The sequence below is a fragment of the Archocentrus centrarchus genome, chromosome 16 (assembly GCF_007364275.1).
Source record: "Archocentrus centrarchus isolate MPI-CPG fArcCen1 chromosome 16, fArcCen1, whole genome shotgun sequence".
In the NCBI taxonomy this organism is placed as follows: Eukaryota; Metazoa; Chordata; class Actinopteri; order Cichliformes; family Cichlidae; genus Archocentrus; species Archocentrus centrarchus.
In genome coordinates, this window is record NC_044361.1 from 350,110 (window position 1) to 370,275 (window position 20,166).

General features: G+C 41.8%; 1 protein-coding gene across 1 annotated transcript; it reads left to right on the plus strand.

The window, feature by feature from the left end:
* The first annotated feature begins 421 nt into the window (after positions 1-421).
* On the plus strand, positions 422-19,741 carry LOC115795090 (retroviral integration site protein Fli-1 homolog). The gene is given in 11 exon segments (XM_075074433.1): positions 422-581; positions 7,907-8,112; positions 9,979-10,148; positions 13,564-13,767; positions 14,547-14,641; positions 17,025-17,091; positions 17,225-17,287; positions 17,943-17,977; positions 17,979-17,991; positions 18,776-18,880; positions 18,883-19,741. Coding segments are annotated over 11 exon segments (1,392 nt in total). The 5' UTR covers positions 422-563; the 3' UTR covers positions 19,299-19,741.
* Positions 19,742-20,166: the final 425 nt, after the last annotated feature.

Consider the following 20,166-nt stretch of genomic DNA (forward strand, 5'->3'; position numbering starts at 1 on the left):
ATGAGTTTATATATAAACCTGCATATATATATTACAATAATATATTCTAACAAATATATTGGGTCACACATCAGCTCCGATAAGCTGAAATCATTTTACAGACTCGCGTGATTCAGACGGGGAGTTTTGATGCTTGGACTTCTTCGTTTAGTTTATTATTATTGTCATATACGGGTAACAGTGGCAATGAAATTCTTAATATTTCACCAACCGTGAACACACAAATAAAAAGCTCGATAGCGAGCTGCTGCATGAATCTAACGGAGCTTTGTGTTTTCCTCCTAAGCAGGAGGTGTTGGTTTCATGAGAATAACTTCACTGCTCTGAGCGCTCGCAGTGACTTCACTTCCCAATTTAGAGTGAAAGAGAGAGAGAGCGAGAGAGCGAGGGGGAAAAAAAACCTGCCATCCGGTTATGGTCTGTGAGCAAAAATTGTTACTGCAATGGTTTGCGCCATAGAGCCAATGCAGCCGTGCACGAATTGAAGTGAGGTTAGGAGGCTAAATTAACTGAAACAGTCCCCAAAACGACTAAATGACAAAGACCGCGAGGCTGCTGCTGCAATGGACTGTACGATAAAGGTAGGTCCGGTTTGTTTTTACCGCTGCCGCCGGTGCTGAAGATGACAGGCGGCCACCCACAGCAGCCGTGAGTCTGCTGAGTGAGAGAGTCGAGGCGGTGATGCGAGCTCCCCACTCTTTCCTTCTTGTACAAAATTTCCTCTTCCTTCCCGTTCGTGGTTGTATGTCGGCTCTATAATAACACAACTAACCACTACATCTTTACACTCAGATAAAAACACTAATTGGTGGCCGGTTATGCGCGTAAAAGAGGATTTCCAAACGCACGCCTTTCGATTTTTTTCTGATTTCGTCGAGCTCTCCTCGTACCATCCGCGGACCCACAAAAACAAGAAGCTTTAGGCGGTGAAGTTACTGAGCACTCACCGGTCTGCTTTCTTTCATTTAACGAAGATGAAGTAAATGAGGGGATGCTGGACGTTATTGCGGCGCGTAAGGCAGGTGAAGTCGCCATGGACCGAATGGGAGCAGGAGGACCCGTTTCCATCAGATGACCGGTATTTCACACTGTTACAGCTACACCTGTTTATCTTCTCCTGACGACCGTTAATCGTTTCGATGTGTTATCTTCTGAGAAAAGCAGAAATAAAGGCCTCTGTGTCAGAGAGAATACGAACTCTTTACTGAAATCAGCACCGATTGTTGCGCAACGAGGGGAAAATACGATTATTTTTAATCGGATCATGCGCACAAATATTCAAATTCACCCTTATTTTCTATCAAATGTGCGACTATATGCAACACGGACCTGTGCGTATTTATCTTTACATTTCTGCTCTGTAATATTTGTAATTCTCGATTTTCTAATTTCGACACAATCTTACTACTGAGATGAATTTGTTAAAATTAATTATTAGAATTAGAATTATTATAATTCCTCGCAGCTAAAACTCGCGCCTGTTGCAAAGACTTTTGGAGAAAATGGCTCCACGGATGCAGGAAGTCATTATTCGATGTTTCTTGAATTGTTTCTAACATCCATCTTTATGTGCAGCTCGCAGTTTTTGGGCGCTAAACACGAACGCGCTCCGCGGTTTCTCCTTATGAGAAGGACGCTGATTAAAGGTCAGTGCAGAGAAAAGCCGAAAACGAGGCCGTATTGATATTTAGATATTAAATTACTGATAAAAGCCTTTATGACACAATTTCATTTTAGCTTGTTGCCGTTTAAATGTGGGAGAATATTTATGGGATTCTTTGCTGATGATTTTTTATAGATATAATTATCCAGATGATTATTCTCCTGAACTCTGTAGCTGTTGATTGTGTTGGAGGTTATTTTAAGAATAATTTATAGCTGCAAACGGGAGCACTTGTCAGGTGTCGTTATCTGAACGCAGCAGGCTTCCTGTCTCAAACCTCAGACTTTCCGCACACATTTCCGCTCCCTGGACCAGAAAAAAAGTCAAATGGAGGCAGCAAAGCCTCCATTTGAAAGACAGAAAGTGGACAAAGTGGGGCGTTGCGCGGTGTTAACTGTGGGCTGCCTGCTCACTCGCTGGCTGGGAGTTGGAGAGATGAGGCCCGGCTGCGTTTGCGGCCTGCAGAGGCCTGCAGAGGCCTGCGTGCTGTCAGGATCGAGCTGTGAAAACCGCACCGTTGTTTGTGCAGCACAGAGCGCAGCTGCTCGAGTCTTTGCAAAATCAGCTTCACTTTTACTTCTGCTTTTCTGCCACTTGTTGCTTCAGACACGGCGAGGACAAAGGGCTGTGCCTTTGCACAACGTGATCTGTGGCCTTCTGCTGTAGCAGACACGCGTGAGCGGCCTTTAAACTACAGTTTAGTTTTATTTGCTCCTTTAAAATAAGCTGAAATCATTGTAATGAGAAAGATAATGTAAGCAGGAGCTCAGTAAAACTCCTTTAGTCTCTATAAACAAGAACACTGAGAGGAGGAAAGAGGAACTCAGAAAGCACCAAAACAACAGTTTTAATGATGGATGCATATAAATCCTTTTTGTACTGCACTCTTATTCATTTGAACCTGAAGGTTATTTCTGAGGCAGCACGCAGCAGATTTTACAGGATAAAATACATCAACATGTATCAACGAATCAGCTTCTTCACCCCAACATAAGAAGTGAGGAGCATCATAAACGACTAAATATAAAACAGATTTTAATCATGTAACTGCTTTTTGCAACTTGTTAACCACATCCTTTGTTCCAGCTGAGGGTTGGCGGCTTACCGACCTCTCTGGCCTTTAACCCCTTCAGTCCTGCTTAGAGTTAGAGATATGTAACATTTCTGCATCTACAAACGTGTTACAGAAATATTCTGTTTGCCTTGATAACCATTCAGAAACCTTCAGATTACCTGCTGACCTGATTTATTGATCAACAGCAAATTAATCTATAACTGTTCAGTCTCTCTCTCTCTGTGTGTGTGTGTGTGTATTTGGGTCAGTTTGCCCTCTTAGAGGTGAGAGTCCCTGTGAATCCATTCAAAGTTGTTCCTATGAGGAAACATTTCCCTCCTGATTCGGGATAACGGTGCTTTCCCGGAGATCAGGAGGTTTCACTGAATGCTTTGATGAAATGATGTGAATCTTAAAATGCTCTAAAATGATGTGAACAATTAGGGAAACTAATAAATCGTGGAACTGGGAACTCTTCCTGGGACACGTGTCCCTGCAGCACTGACAGTCGAACAAACTGCAGTTTTTGATGGAAAAATGAGCAGCTGGCTGTAACTCAGACAGCAGCAACACAAAGCAGTTCACAGTGTTTGTGTTCCAGGGTTAACACCTGTTGTGTTGTATTATGCGAGACAGCAGTCTACACAACCATCACCAAACACCAAATTCGGGAATAACCGGAAAAATGGAGTTTCAGATCCTCACAGGATCACAGACTCAGGATGTTCTGGCTTACTAAGACCTTGTGTGTGGGTTTCCTTTAATTTCCCACCTGTTTGTGGCCTTTTAGGCATTTCTACACATTTTGGTTTGTTTTATAAACCAAATTACTACCAAGGAAATATTAATATTAGACTATTAAACAGCAGGAATGGTCACTAGTTAGAGGTTGTGGTTCCCAAAGTGAGCTCCACTATAAAATAAAGGCAAATAAACTGCAGCACGGTTCATGCGAGGAGAAATTTCCTTTAAATGAAAAAAAACGGAGAAGTTTTGAACACCAACACCCTTCTTGTCTGATTCATAACATGATTACTACCTAACATTATCTGATTCAGCCTCTGTTGTAATGCTCATGTTCTACTGAAAGAATGACTTTTGGAGCTATGAAGGGAATTCTTAGAACATAAGGGATTTTGAGTCATGCTTAAAAGTGGCTAATCGAAAAATACGCTTTTTTATAAAGATGAAGAAAATCCGTGTAGTGACGAGCCCGTGATCACGACTGCAGTGATGCAACCTACAAGGCTGCTGACAGCCGAGTCAGAAGTTTCCATGCAGGACTTCATGTTTGTGCCCTCGAAGCTGAGAGCGTGTGCTGCCGAAGAGCCGCGCCGGTGTAAATTTTAGGACAGAGTTTCAAGAAGGTCATGTTTTTAAAAGCAGTTTTGTGTCACCGAGCAACAGCCTGAAACGCTCTCAACAGGAAGTCAGTTGTGGCATCAGCGGTCAGGCCGCAGTTTGGTGTGTTTGTATCAGTGAGCAGAGGAGATGAAGACAGAGGGAGCGAGAAAGCAGATAAAGAAAGAGCGGGAGTGTGCATGAGCTTTCAGCAAATCTACCCTGCTGGAGAGCAAACATATGGATGAGCAACTGCAAGTGACGATAGTATCAGTCTGAATGTTGAGCTCTAAATTAAAAAAAAAAAAAAAATCATCTTTAACCACAGCACACAACTGCTTCCTATCACGCATTCTCGTGAGAATTTGCTGTCAGCAGCGAGTTTTCTCCCGCCTTCAGTCAACTGTTTCACTTCTGCACAGCGTACAGGGCCTCAGAGTGAGAGGACAGGCCGACAGCAAGAGGACAGCAGAATAAAGCTGAGCAGCACAGCATGCAGTCACACATGAAAACACGCTCCCTTCTAGTCATTACTTAGAAATATTTTGGTTTGCCTGCATCATGTGTCAGACGCTGCTGCTGGTTTTCCATCTGCAGGAATATTCCTGTAAGCTGTGAACGAGGTTGGCGCCACATTAAATACACATTAAATCAAGCCAAAGACTAAAAACAATCTTAGTGGCGGTTGACAGTGCTGTCAGCAGTCATGTTGCATTATGGGTATTGACCAAGCAGTAGCCTCTAGAACTGGAAGAGGAAGCAAAGGCCTGCAGTTCCTCGAATGGCCACTTGAGTGAAACCCCACAGATGTTAAAATATCCAAGTTGAAGCAGAAAAACAGGTCTGAGCTCATTTCCCCATTCCTAACAACTAAACGGGGGTGAATTTTTCTCTCACCTCTGCAGATTTGATCAGGTGATGTTGTTAAGATGTTCCACCTTATTGGAGGCACTCTGCAGCACTAATATGAGTTTTTTGTAACAGTTTGACGTGGGTGAAATTTACCTGACGTCCCTGTTTTTATTCTCTGTCTCTCTTCCGCAGTGTGTCTTTTGTCCTGTCTCTCTCCCCTCACCCCCCCCTCAGCAGATGACCCCCCCTCCCTGAGCCTGGTTCTGATGGAGGTTTCTTCCTGTTAAAGGGAGTTTTCCTTCCCACTGTCACCAAGTGCTGCTCATAGGGGGTCTTCTGACTGTTGGGGTTTCTCTGTATTATTGTAGGGTCTTTACCCACAATATAAAGCACCTTGAAGTGACTGTTTGTTTAATTAAATTGTGTGTCTGTGGACACACACACTATACACCTAGTTAGTGTACAGTGTGTCATCCAAATATGGCCACTTATGGCTCCAAAAAAGATCTCAAATTTTGGAGCCTCATATTTGAAAATTAAATTTGAGGCTTCAAAATGTGACTGTACAAACCAATTGGAGATGGCAGCCATCTTTTATGTACAGCCTATGGTTTTGACAGTGCTAAATATTTTTTGTGTTTTTGTCTTTAAACCTTGAGCAACTTTTTATGTAATCGTGGTTTGAAGTGAAATCAAAATGTCACTTTCTTCTAGAAAATGGGTGCATCCATCACACAGCAGCTGACTTCTGTGGAAGTTTGTCTGCAGCGTGGAGGAAATGCCAAATTTTGTGTCATGCATTAAGATGTGGTTCACAATGCTCAGGCAACAATTGAGCTAAAAAAAAAACACACTCACACACAAACAATCACGCACACACACTCACAAACACACACCCACACACACACACACACACACACACACACACACATACAGAGGCAAAACTGAAAAACAATGTGATGGCGGCACTTCAATCAGGGCTCATACTCATATGTCCACCGAACCCGGCCCCCTCTCCTCTACTGACCACAGGGTTGTTTTCCAGCTTTCAGATGACCCACATTTTTACACCGTGCCCCCCTCCACCATTTCCTCTCCCTTGGCCTGTGCCAAAAGGTTCCTGTGCACATGGCGGCCTGGTTTCCTGTAGGCCACTGAAAAGCACGGCACTGACGTACAAGGCCCAAAGACAATGCTCAACTCCTCTAAACAAACACACACTCGCACCCACTTAGACTGCCGTGGTCGCATCACACATGCACGCACTTAATTTGAGCAGCAGACAGAACAACAGGTCCGCTCTCTGCCCTCCTGAGTGCGTGGGATCAAAGTGCCATCTTTGAGAGGTTTGAAGCCACGTTGTGAGCACAGGAAGACGGACTTAAATCTCAATCAGACTCCACCCTCCCCCTCCCTGCAACCCCGATCCTAACGACAGAATAAAACTGTGGTTAAGGTTACTGATGTTCTTTATGATTAGACAGCCTCCTGGCTGCTTTCACCGTTTATTCTTCATGTCGCACTCAGTGTAGTGGTTTCATAACCTGCTGCAGCTTTTTAAACATGCATGTCAAGTTGGAAGCAGTCACACAGTAATGCTTCTCTGCGAACAGAAGATTAACAAAGGTGAACCCGAAGTGGAGAAATAAAACTCTCCAAAGTTCACATCAGTTCACATTGTTCAATCCGACCCTCTGCAGACCTGTTTCCAGACGTCAGTTTAAGCTCAGAAAAACTGCAGATTTTTTTTAAATGTGCAGTTTGTGGTACATGAAATCTACACAATTTCAGAGCTTTTTGAATTTGAGTTTTTACTCAAAGTTCTCGTGTTGTTAATAATCAAAGATTATTCTGACTGTCCAAAATAAAAGCAGAATCATCTTTGGTAGGCTCCAGATTAGCTGTAGCAACATTATGAAGATGCACACAACAACTTCAACACAATGACTGTAAAATATACACAGAGACAAGCTCCTTACAATAAAACCACATTAATTATCATGTAATTATTGACACAAAGCCTTAAACTAGACATGTAATAACAATATTTCCATGTAAATACACATAAATCCCCCACTTTTCGTTCCTCTGATGGAATTTCAATATTTAAATCTAGTTTTCTGCTTTTGTGTAAATTCTTCAGTTTCTGCAGATCCCATTAAAACTGATCCAACCAGCCTTCGCATTAATGCACAGTTATGTTGCATTAATGTGTGCAATAACTGAGACATCAAAGTCTAAATAACCTCATTTGTTTTTGGTCACAATGTAGCAAATCTATTAATGATAGAAACCCACATGTTATCATCTGCGGGACCTGGTCTCACATACGGGGTTTACAATCATTTCACTTATGCAAAGATTTAAAACTCGATTGTTTCTAATAAAATGCTTTGAACCAAATATGATTCGATTTGTCTTCAACACATTCAGAACGGACTGATCTGTCTAACCTGCTCTGTGCAGCATGTGCAGCAGTTTGCTCCAAGCAGCAGAAACTGAAATGCAAATGAGGTCTGAATAAAGTCCACAAACACAAACTTCACACACAGCAGCTGCAACAGTAACAGGATCAGTTCTTTTTCTTTGTTGTTCTCAAAGCATCAGCAGGTATCTGATAGATGTGTTTCCTCTCTGCCATTGTTGTCCAGAAATATTAAAAACACTCGTTTGTTTTGACTCCATCACCCATACATCATCCTGTTACTGTTAATGCTCTTAATAAACCACTGCTCACAATAGCTGCTAACAAATTCATTCCTTCCTACTTCTTGAGTTAGGTTCTCTGGTATTCAGAGGAGCTCGCAGGCTTCTTTAAAATCAAACTACATATTTGTGACACAGATTTATTATTTTATGACCGCAGGAACGAATAAGCTTGAAATGCTTTGGTGTAGGGGACTGACAGCTCGTTTAGGTGGAATAAACAGAGTGCGTGTAAATATATTTAAAGTTTCCACAGGTCTGACCCGGCTCACTCTGACTCTGTTGAACAGGAAGCGCTGTCCGTGGTGAGCGAGGATCAGCCCATATTCGAGCCGACCTACTCCGCAGCCCCGGCCATGCACATGAAGACTGAGATGACGTCACCCGGCGGGTTCAGCCAGGCCTCTAAGCAGAGTCCCGACCCCACCGAGCAGGAGTGGGTGGGGTCAGCACCGCAGAATGCTGGGAAGAGAGGAGAACACGTCAATGGGACCAGGTGAGTCAGGCCGGGCCGAGGCCACAGGGGAGCGCAGGTCCACGCTGGCATGCCGGGTTTTCCAGACTCCAAAAATATTAGTTTATTACTCGCTTCCCAAACACAAACCTGCGCCTCCCATCATTTAGCACCTCTGGCATGCTTTTGTATTTTCCACCATCAGTACGAAGTGTGGACTCACTGTGGTTTTCTTCTGCACTACAGTCACACTCTGCTGCTTCATAACAACATGAGTCATTTCTGCTGAGGAAGATTATATTAAGCAACAAAAACCTTTTGTTTTCCAACCCGTCACTAAAGTGTTTCATTATATCTAATTTAACTTCTCAGAGTTTCATTTGGAAAACAATAAACTATAAATCAGTTATTTAGTTTCTTCAGTTTAAAACCACTAAAGTACTTAAAGGTAGATGTCGGCTCTTTATCTGCCTCCACTTCCACCTGTGAAAGGCTGCACGCACATTAGCAACAGTCTAATGATGATCCATCACATATGGCATTTTACTGAGTACTTCTGATACTTACACTGAGGACTTTTTTTTATCACTATTGACTTACATTTTTCATATAGATCAGTTATGTGGAGCTAACAAGATATTCTTTATTTCACAAAAAATACTTTTAGTAAAGCAAACTTATTTTTAGCGTTTGGTTCTATTAGACTGTGTTTTGTGTCCATTTTTAATCAAATCCATCAGCCTTCATTTTTGTTAAAGTTCACTAATTATGGCACTTCTTATTTTTTCTCATATATTTGCTGTTGCAGAGCTGGCTGCCCATAATAAATGGGCATTTTCAAATAACCAGGTCAGTAAAAGTGATTCCTTTGAGGCTGCAAGCCAGAAGCCCCACCCACCTGCTTTTCTAACCTTGTGTTGTGAGAGGCAGCCAATCAGAGCAAAGATGGCATAAATGGAAGGGTAGATAACTAAACCTGAAATCCAAATAAGGATTATTCTGAATGATGAATTATGCAAAGCTACTCTAATAGAGTTCAAGAATAAAAAATATGATTGTTAGATTTATTTGCCTTTAACAGTTTCCATTTTGACCTGAATGGAGGATTCTCGACGGGGTTTTACTCTCAGCTGTGCTTCAGGAAAGTGTCAAACATCACTTTGATCACATGAATCTGATTGTTGATCACCTAATGTGATGGTAAATGTACAAAAGAAAGCTATAAATACAGAATATGCAGCTAATAAGTTTCACTACTCAAAAGGTTTACCTACTGAACTAGTGAACTGCAGATAATATCAGTACTGTGTGTACTGTGTTTCTGTGCTCAGTGAGATTTGGGCTGCTGTAAAATTCCAGTTAGCTAAAATACTCAGGATCCTGAGACTCCCTCAGCTCTGAAGCCGATCACCAAGGATACGTGAATATGTAACAAATTAAACTTCAACAGGAGACATTTTTAAAAAGTGATTTGTAATTTCCAGTGTAGATTTCAGTGTATAGTACACTGAAATCTACACTGGATTATTTAAGTAGAGCTTTTAACCCCACAACAGTTCCACTGAGCACCCGTATGCTCCTATAACTTATCTATATGTAAAAATCACTGCTTTAAATTGTCGTGCACGCCTCCTCCTTTCACTCCTTTCACTCCTCTCGGGCCTTTCAGGCCTTTTCAGAGGAAATTGTTGCTGAGAAACAGTTTGACTAAACTGACCTCCCATCACATGCAGATTGGCAAAAACTAGCAGAGGAAATGCAGCCGGATGAAAGACATTTTTCTCTCTTCATAATTTGAATTGGTAGTGGAGCTTCATTATACAGAATAATGATGAGTTTATGAGACATTTAAAAATCAAAATGGCACATCAGATTCTGACTGAAGCCTCTCGCTTCTGTTGGTTCTAGCAGGGAGTCCCCGGTGGACTGCAGCGTCACCAAGCGTGCCAGGCATATGAGCAATGAAGGGGCCCCAATGCAATACCAGGCCTCCTCCTACACGGAGCCCCGTGTCAGCCCCCAGGCCACCACCCCGCCCAGCAGCACCACCGAGGAGAAGAGGGTCATCGTGCCAGCAGGTGAGCTGAGTCACTCACACAAGCCGGCACTGAACTTCTATCATGCAACACCATCCCCATCACAAGATGGTTTCCTAACAGCGGGCACTCACTGGGCTTGTGCAACAGCAGTAACTGAATCAGAGCATGTGCACACAGTTCTTCTCTTAAAACAAATGCTGCTCCAAAGCAGTACACATGAACTGTAGCAGCTTTCTGGTAGTTGTGGGACAAGATGACATCAGGGTTTAAAAAGAAGTGTGAAGTGCAAAGTGCAAATTTAGGTCTCAGATCATAACAAACAGAGAATGAGCAGGAGATGAGCAGGCATCAACTTTTTCAGTTTTAATCACCCTGCTTCCCTTTTCAGGTCTATAATAAAAAAAATTGAATACAAATTATTGATACAACCTTTGAAACACATTTTTTTCACAATGCAAAGCTATTTAAAACTGCCTCTGTTACATTTAAATCACATAAATTAAAATGCATCCTGAGCTTCAAACTGTAAAAATGTCCATTCTTTGTAATATTAACAGCAAAGCAACCCAGATTTTTACAGACACACAGAATTATAGTAAAGTAAATGCTTGAAGTCATTAGCCTCGCACTGTTGCTATAGTAATTTATTGTATCTGTAGACTGTATCTGTGGTTTCCCCTGTTACAGTTTAGGCAGACGTGCAGTCCCATTTCACAGGAATAAACTCTTTATGGAGATTATATGAGAAACACTGACAGAATCATACTGCAGCTCTAATTATTATGTTTTATAAAGAACGATGGTCTAAATACTTCATTGAGCCCAAAGATGAGGCTGCTGAGGACATGCAGGCAGATTTCACAGTAATATCCCACCAGGGATCACATTAGCAATATAACTGCAGTCACATGCAGCTATATTTCATTGGTATTACTACATCTATATATAAATATATATTTACCTCACACTCATTAGAAACTACAGTACCTGCCTAACAAAGAGTCTCATGATCTGAGGGACAGAAGAGCAGCAGCTCTATCATTTAATGCACAGCAGGCTGATATTCATCAGCTGGATGTGAACAAAACAGGATGTGTCACTGCGACAAATTCAAGGTAAAGTTTATGTAAGTTGTTGTGCGATGTGAAAAAATGTGTTGATATTGGTGAACATGGTGGATTTTTAATTTAGGGAGGAATCTCGCTGATTAAACAGCGACATCTCATTTCCAGCTGGTATATTTTGTATATTTGTTCCATATTTATCCCCCTGTAAGTGCTTGTGTTGTTTGATATACATATTTATACTGGTTTTAGAACATTTTTCTTATTTCCTTGTTTAAGTTTTATAAGGAAAGGCTGAACTGTGGCAGCTGCTACATTGTCATCATACTCAAAAAAAGATTTCTTCTTCTACGGTCGCACGGACGCTCAGATGATTGGCTGTCGCGATCAGCGCTGCTCTGAGTCACGTGATCTACGTCTTTCATCCCTGCAGACTCAGTACATGAACAGCATGTTTCAGTGCACGTTTCAGCCACACACAGGTGGAGGAATTTAAAATTCATGTAAAATCATCAGTGAGTCACCAGCACAGTTATTCGGCCTGATAATGCACGGATGTTGCATCACAGCAACACGTGTTAATCAGAACAATCAGGAGCTGAAGGGTGGGGTAACCTCCTCCAATATTACGGGCAGCTCACAGCAAAAAGTCATTGTTTGCTGCTGGAAATGAACTTCCTGGATCAGACCAGACACGTTCTAATAGATCAGCTTGAGCCGAAGCTGCCGCTGATTTAATAGCTTAAAAACATGTCAGGTTCTTAGATTGTGTGGATGAGATACACCCACACAAAATAAGGTTAAAGAGTCCAATAATCAGCATTATATAAGTGAACAACAACAATGTGTGCAGGCAAAGGAAGAAGCATCCTCTTAGATTATAGTAAAAGACATTTAAACTGCTGCAAATATGCAACAAAAGTTTGCATATTATTCGTAGAGCACTATAATTAACTATTAAATGCTGAAATATATAATGTTTAAACAATGTGGCATTTGACTGTATTAAAATAAATGTAATGTTTTAAAGTAGAACATACCTCTGTGTGATAAACATGTAAAATCAATGGAAACTGATGGAGATAAAATGTGTTTGCATGTGAAACATGACAATGACACTAATGTTTAAATAATAATGTCACCAGTTGGAGACTCATCGATATTTTTATTATTTAAATAAAAATTATTTAAATATTCTGAGCTATTTTAAGCTTCAGCTCTTCAGTGACACATTAGTCTCATTAGTTTCAGTCAGCAGAGATGATTCCAACTGTCAAAAGAAACATAAACTTTCATGAAATATGTTTAATGCCCTGAGCATGTGCACATAAAACAGACGCTTGTCTGCATCTAAAAATGTTTCTGTGAAAGCTGTTTTCAGCTCAGCATCATTTACTTTCTGGTTTCCTGCGTCCTTCAGAGAGCAGAAACAGAAAAAGGCTGAGACCAAAGAACAGCTCATTTTAAATGTGGAACTTTCTAATTAGATAGATAGATAGATAGATAGATAGATAGATAGATAGATAGATAGATAGATAGATAGATAGATAGATAGATAGATAGATAGATAGATAGATAGATAGATCGATAGATAGATAGATAGATAGATAGATAGATAGATAGATAGATAGATAGATAGATAGATAGATAGATTAGATAGATAGATAGATAGATAGATAGATAGATAGATACTTTATTGATCCTGAAGGAAATTAGGGCATCCAGCAACTTAATATGCATAATAAATAGAATCCATGCTTATGCTTATGCTTGTAAGTATTCCATAAGTGTGATCACAAACTTTAAGAAGATTAATGGGCTTTAAAATGTGTCCTATTAAAGCTCTGCAGACCTGCTCCAAACAGCTGAGTGTTTATGAGCAGGACACATTTAAATTCTGGTTAGTGGTGTGTTATCTGTTTGACAGCATGGTTAGACCCACCCCACCACTCATTGTACAATCACTATCAGAATCACTAAGAAGCTTCCGCTGTTAATCAGCACTTTCAGGACATCTAACAGATCACGTTCAGCCTCTTCAGCGCCGACTCTCCTGCGTCTTTTCAGTGGGACGTATTCAAGTTTACAGGCTGCTGGTTTTTAACGATCCTTCCTGACATGTTGAAAATGAGATTTCCCTGTTAGTTTTTATTGATAATCGACGTTTATGACCTGACTGCTGCTTTTAATGTGTGTGAAACAGCACAGCAAAGCTGAAAATACCACAGAGGTAACATTTCACAGGAAATCAGTTTGATCAGTCATTTATGGTAATTCTACAATTTCCTGTTTGAAAGTTTTATTACCCAGAGGATGTTCACCTCTAAAAAGCATCTTCCAACAAGTGTGTAGTAAACCATGGAGCACCTCTCTTCACCCTCTGGTTCCAGATCCCGAGGTTTGGACGCAGGACCACGTGCGGCAGTGGCTGGACTGGGCCATCAAGGAGTACGTCCTGGAGCAGGTGGATGTCATGCTTTTTCAAGCCCTCGATGGAAAGGCCCTGTGCAAGATGACCAAAGAGGACATGATGCGGCTCACGTCGGCCTACAATGCAGACATCCTACTGTCGCACCTCAATTACCTCCGGCAGAGTAAGGCTTCATGTCTGAGCTCCGTCTTTGAGTGGACACTGTGCACTCGTCGGGCAGATCTCAGAGCAGAAATATATATAATAATATCTCACAGGTCCCTCATGCTTAGTGCTGTTTTTTTTTTTGGCCCTTTATGTCTCTGTGATGGAAAGTTTCTGAAGTACTTAAACAATTGTAGCAGAAAGCATTTCTGAAAGTGTGCATTTGGATATTTAAGACTTATTTTTCCTCAGTTTTAATGTTCAGCATTTGTTATTTCAGAATTGGATTGATTGATTTACAGATGCAGGAACTAAAGCCGACAAAATAAGAAACGGGTTCAGGCGAAAAGTCTTCATGATGTTCTTTGTTTTGAGGAACATGTCGTCACTCGTTTGTTGTTCTGGTAACCAAATTTGTGGTCTTCAGTAAGCGCTGTGGCGACTGTTCCTCTTTGCAAAAGCAGGTTTCCTGCGTTTTGTATAATACACATACGTAATCTTGAGTTTGGATCTGTGCTGTATTACATAATTCACTGAGTGTGACTGAAGCAGCAGCAATCACTGCAGTCTGAGTGGATTCATCCATCATGGGTTCCTAGATCTGGTACATTTATGCAGAAACGTAGAAAATTCAAATGAGGGGGCAGTAGGGACATTTGGAGGTGATGCTTTTAGTAGGCAGGACAATAAAGTTAAGCCCCGCCTCCTCACAGTGTTTTAATGTCTTAGGATAGGCACTATGGCTGTGTTTGTTTGAGAGACTTTAACACTGACTTTTAAATGTAATCTTTGCTTCAGGTAGCCCAACGTTCTCATACCCAACAACTCCCACCAACACCACACCACCACAGCAGCAACCGCCAGACAGGTGAAAACAGGTGAGATCATCCTCTGCCCAATTTTCACCCAACACATACTTCATAACACCTTCTTTCTGTGTACAATGAGCTCCTAAAATAATCCATCACAAACATTGTTGCTTCTGTTTCCACAAACATCGACGGGGCAGTTCACCTCAGATAAAATAATGTAAGCATAAGCTGTGGCTTTTAGTGCTGTTTATTCACCTACGTTGTTTTGGAAATTCCTCCTTTTTAATGTAACTAAATGGCAAAAAAATGCACTGTGCCCTTCCAGAATGCTGACTGGTTATTTAACAAAAAACTGCATCCACACCCAGCAAAAGTGCAGAGCTGGCTAACTGCAGCTCAGAGAGACACCATCAGTGTTTACAGCGTGCACCAACCTCGTGTGACACGTAGATACGCACTTCCTCCTGCTCTGTCATACGATTGGTGGGTGGAGTTTGATTGAAACAAATAGTTCCTGCATGAAACCGCTCACAACACGGTTTGTGGAGGTTTTCAGTAACCCGGTCATGATTTCTGGTAAGACACGTGGCTGATGAGGTTTTTCAGATGCATTTTTTGGTTTTGCCACTTTAAACACCCCAAGTTTGGTCTCATTATTTACCTGCATTATATTCAAGAAAATCTCCTGACACATGCAAGGTGGAGGTTCGGCTGGACTGTCCCTATTTTTTATTTATATATATTTTATATACATTTTATTTTTGATAGTGATATTTGCAGTTGAGGCAGGATGTGAGAGTGCTGAACGGGACAGTCTAATATTGTGGTTATTCTTCAAAATGAGGTCACAACAACACAACTGCTGAAACTGCATTTTATGAAACAATCATCACAATTATGAAGTCTGTACCAAATAGAAACCAATTACAGCCTTATTTTGGGGCATTTGTTTAATTGCTACAATTAATGTAATCACGACCACGTCAAAATCGCACTGACTCAAAGGGACTTGTTATTTTTAGTCTTTCATTTCTTTACATTTCAGAGAATTTATTACATTACATTACAGTTTACAGGTTTCTGATCAGATAAGAATTCATGCAAACACACACAGTAAATGACACTGATGGAGGGGGTGGGATTTCCAGCCTCGTGTGTTATATGAACACTCTTTCCTCTGAACGCTCTCCTTGCAGGATCTGATTTAGAATCTGTTTGGACCACATGAGAAAACTGATGAACACAATAAAGAGAACCCTGTTTACACTTTTAAATCTTCTGACATCCAGATCCTCATCAACACTGAGGAGCAGCCATAATCCAAATGATTTAATGCTGACAGTCAGAACAATGATCATCACCTTAAGGATTAAAGTTGGTCTTTGCTTTCATCAACATTTGAGCATCATTTGTCTCCAAGGTGTCCAGATTTCAATACTTTCTCCATTACTTCAGCTAGAAAGGGCTTTATGTGCACATCTGTGTAGGTTCTATCATCGAGGTCATGGTAGTCTCGAATGCTTGATAAGGGGGAAAGGAGAAGACCTCAATAGCTCACACGATGGTGGGGTGGGGGTAGTGTCTTACAGGGGTTTCACACCTTGCCCCAGGGATGGTAATGATCCATGCCTTTTCCCCCACACCTTGGCTCATGTGACGACTCATGATTAATAGTTGGTCGATGACCCTCAGGACCCACTTGAGACACTTGAGATGGTTTCATGTACAGTTAGGAGTACTGTTAGAGCACATCAGCATTAAAGATACATGGTTATGTAACTTGTACTTAACACTGCACAGCTGTGATCTTTATCCAACACATTTCGTCCAGGATTTGATGTTTGCCATCATTTCCCGTCTCAGTCACTGCTGCCTCTCTCTGAGCCTGGTCCTGCTGCGGGTGTCTAACGTTTGAGAGTCACCTTTGCTTGTTCCTGATTGTTGGGGTTCTCGCTCCAGTACTGCAGGGTTTTTACTTTGCACTGCTGTTGTTTACATAAATAAAACTGAATGGAATCAAAGCTTATGAGTTCAGGGTTGTAACAGTGGGATGAACTGCTTGAATGATTTAGGGGGTTTAAAAATAACGTGTTGAGTTTCAGAACCATGTTGCCTAGTGTCTAAAGCCTGAAGGCTCCTTGACACAAACGTTGGCCCCAAACTGACAAGTCCAAAACTCAACAGCCAGTTTCAAACAGGAAACAGCTGCACCGACAAAGGAAATGAGGGGGTATGGGTTCGGCTCCTGGGACAAAATTCACAATCTTGTGGCAACAAGGGTGGCCCAAACAAAAGAATGCTCTCCCAAGAACCTGGGGGAGATTTCAAGCCCTCCAGAGTCTTATCACTGTGTCTCCATTTACCAACTTCCTTCCTACTATAGCTCACCCATCTTACTGTCCACATCAAGATTTCTTATGCTCCAAGTGTCTGGTCTCATCCTGGTCCTTTTGTGTGTGCAGAGAACAGTTTTGATGAAATCAGCCGCAGAAACAGCTGGCCAACAAACACCATGACTACAGTGCCCAAAGGTATGACCAAAAAAGAAAACTGATAAACAGGATTAATTTTTCATGATGAATACACAGTAGTTTTTCTTTTTTTTTTCTGGCTTTAGAACAGCTGAGAAAAAAATTACACATTAAGTTTTATTATTATTTTTAGGGTCTTCCATGGAGCACCAGCACAGCACAAGAGTTACAGACCCTGCTCCAAGGATTGGCCAAGGTACAAAGACTACATGCATGAGTGTGTTCAAACAGATGTACTATAAGGAGGATCCTTGTTTATTGTAACCATTTCCCTTTAATGTGGCCATTGTGGCTCTGTGGCTCAGGTTTGGCATTGCACCCTTCACCTCCATCGTAGGAAAAATGGCAAATCATTTTAATGTTTGTTTTACACTCTGAGTGGACAAGCTCCATCTTAAAAATGATGTTCTCGTTAGCCAACCCACCACAAGCACATTATGGGGTGATGGTGATGCTGTTAGCTTTGGTCATAAACTAGTGCACAAAAGTAACCTGATGTGTTACCTAAACTAGCATAACCACCAAAAAGTCAGATTTTCTTTCTTAATCCCATCTATAAGCTCTGATTGCTCAACCGGGTCTTCTCAATTTTCTGAGTTGAGCAAAAACAGATAATTCAATTCAATTTTATTTATATAGCACCAAATCACAACAAACAGTTGCCTCAAGGCGCTTTGTATTGTGGGTGAAGACCCTACAATAATACAGAGAAAATATACAGATACAGAACTGTAATACAAGGAGATGTGTTTTCTCTCATCTCAGGGCACTTAAGTCTCAGAACAGTAAGATTAAAAAAGAATAAAATAACGTGACAACGTATATAAAACAATTCTTTTGCTTCTTTACAGACCCATATCAGACATTAGGACCCATCAGCAGTCGGGCTAGCCAACCCAGGTAAGATTCTGAACTGTCATCAAGATAAACAGACAAGGATGATACAAATGAGGCCTTTACACTGTCTGCTTTGGCATCATGAGAGAAAAGCAAGCAGGGCTGGCACACATGCACTTACTTTCCAAAGTGGAGTAAACATCAAGCAACAGCTGTTGTGTCAGAGTTTCATCACGCTTTACGCTAAGGCAAAATCTGGCTTCCCTCTCACCAAAAATGACTGTTTGCCCTGCTGTTTCCTCACAGAAGGCCAAGCCCTCAACTCATCCAAGAACCGAACAGGCAAACAAAGTGCATACAAGCTCCCTGACCCCAGCGCTCACAGGCCTGTGGGTAGGTTTCTGCCCCGATGTCTATCGCTTCAACCAAGCCACACAGTGAAAAGGTCACATTTGCTGAAAAACACAAAATGTTTGGACTCTTCTTTGGATGCAAACACATTACGGGATACTCAAAAGCTGAGGAGCTGCCCAACATCCAAGAGGCACTGAGTCCTGTGAGGCACAAAGCTGCCCTAACCCAAACAGCTTTGTCCTTCTGGCTGTTCAAACAAAATAAACTAAATCACATTTTAATATTAGGGTTAAGGATTTGGGGACTTGGACCTCATTTTTAATCTTTACTCAGTGTGCCTATTGTATGTGTCTTTATGTTTACATACATCCATAAAAGTGTCCCCTACAACAGGAGGAAGAATAATTACAGGTGCAGTTTTGTACGTTTGCCGTCTTGTTTTGAGTGTAAATCAGAGCCCAGTGCCTCAACTCTCCTTTGTTTCCCCTCCCAGGCTCAGGGCAGATCCAGCTGTGGCAGTTCCTGCTGGAGCTGCTGTCTGACAGCAACAATGCCGGCATCATCACCTGGGAGGGCACCAACGGTGAGTTCAAGATGACCGACCAGACGAAGTGGCCAAACGCTGGGGCGAGCGCAAGAGCAAGCCCAACATGAACTATGACAAGCTGAGCCGTGCCCTGCGCTACTACTACGACAAGAACATCATGACTAAGGTGCACGGCAAGCGTTACGCATACAAATTTGACTTCCAAGGCATCTCGCAGGCACACCAGAACCACACAGCCGATGGTGGGATTGTTAAGTACCAGACTGAGATGTCCTATGTCCAGTCCTACCACAGTCACCAGCCCAAAATGAACTTCATGGGTGGCCATCCCGCACCCATGCCCGTCTCCCCTGGAAACTTTTTTGCCCCTCCAACATCATACTGGAACTCACCCAACAGCCCCATCTATCCTGGGTCAGCCATGACCAGACACCCTTCCAGTCACTCCCACCTGAGCTCATACTACTGAGGATGATGTCACCTGAACAGGAGAGGCAGCCAAGTGTGCCAAAGCACGCTCCATCCCTGCCCCTGTGCTGAACTCTCTATGAAATGAAGGCGATATGACGCTAGGACTCATTTTGTAAAGGCATTATTGTTGATTCCTTCTCAAAATGGACTCAACATGAGGGCATATTAACTGATATTGTACTCTTTGAGGAATAAACCAATAATATACTGTAATGGTTATTCACTTATGAATTTTCCCACATCTGTAAGTACTTTGTTTGATATTACTTGTTGTAAAAACCAAAGCCACAGTAGCATACAGTTCTATAACTGTTCTTTTCACTTCACAGGACAAAACTGCAGTTTTCACATTCAAAGTTTTTCTAAGACAAATTGTACAGAATGATGAACATGTAGCAACATATACGCTTAATGTAATAAATAATGCCTGTATCTGAAAAAGGATCCTGTCACCATTATGATTCATATTTGGTTTAAAAAAAAAAAAAAAAAATCCATCCGTTCTCTTCAGCTTATCGTTTTCAGGGTCGCCGGGGGGGAATGTATCCCTGCTGTACACCTGTACAGGTTGCCAGCTTGTCTCAGGGCTAACACAGAGAGAGACAACCATTCACACCCGTGGGCAATTTAGAAATCACCATTTAACCTAACCCCACTAATTGCATGACTGTGGGAGGAAACCCACCCAGACAGAAAGGCCCGGGCCAAGGTGGATTCGAACCACTTTATCAGCTGCTTCTTCAAACGGGCAGCTGGACCCATCCTAGCTGTCATGGGGCAGGAGGTGGGGTACACCCTGGACAGGTAGCAGGGCAATCATTCACACCTACAGCCAATTTAGGATGGCCACACCACTGCATGCTTTT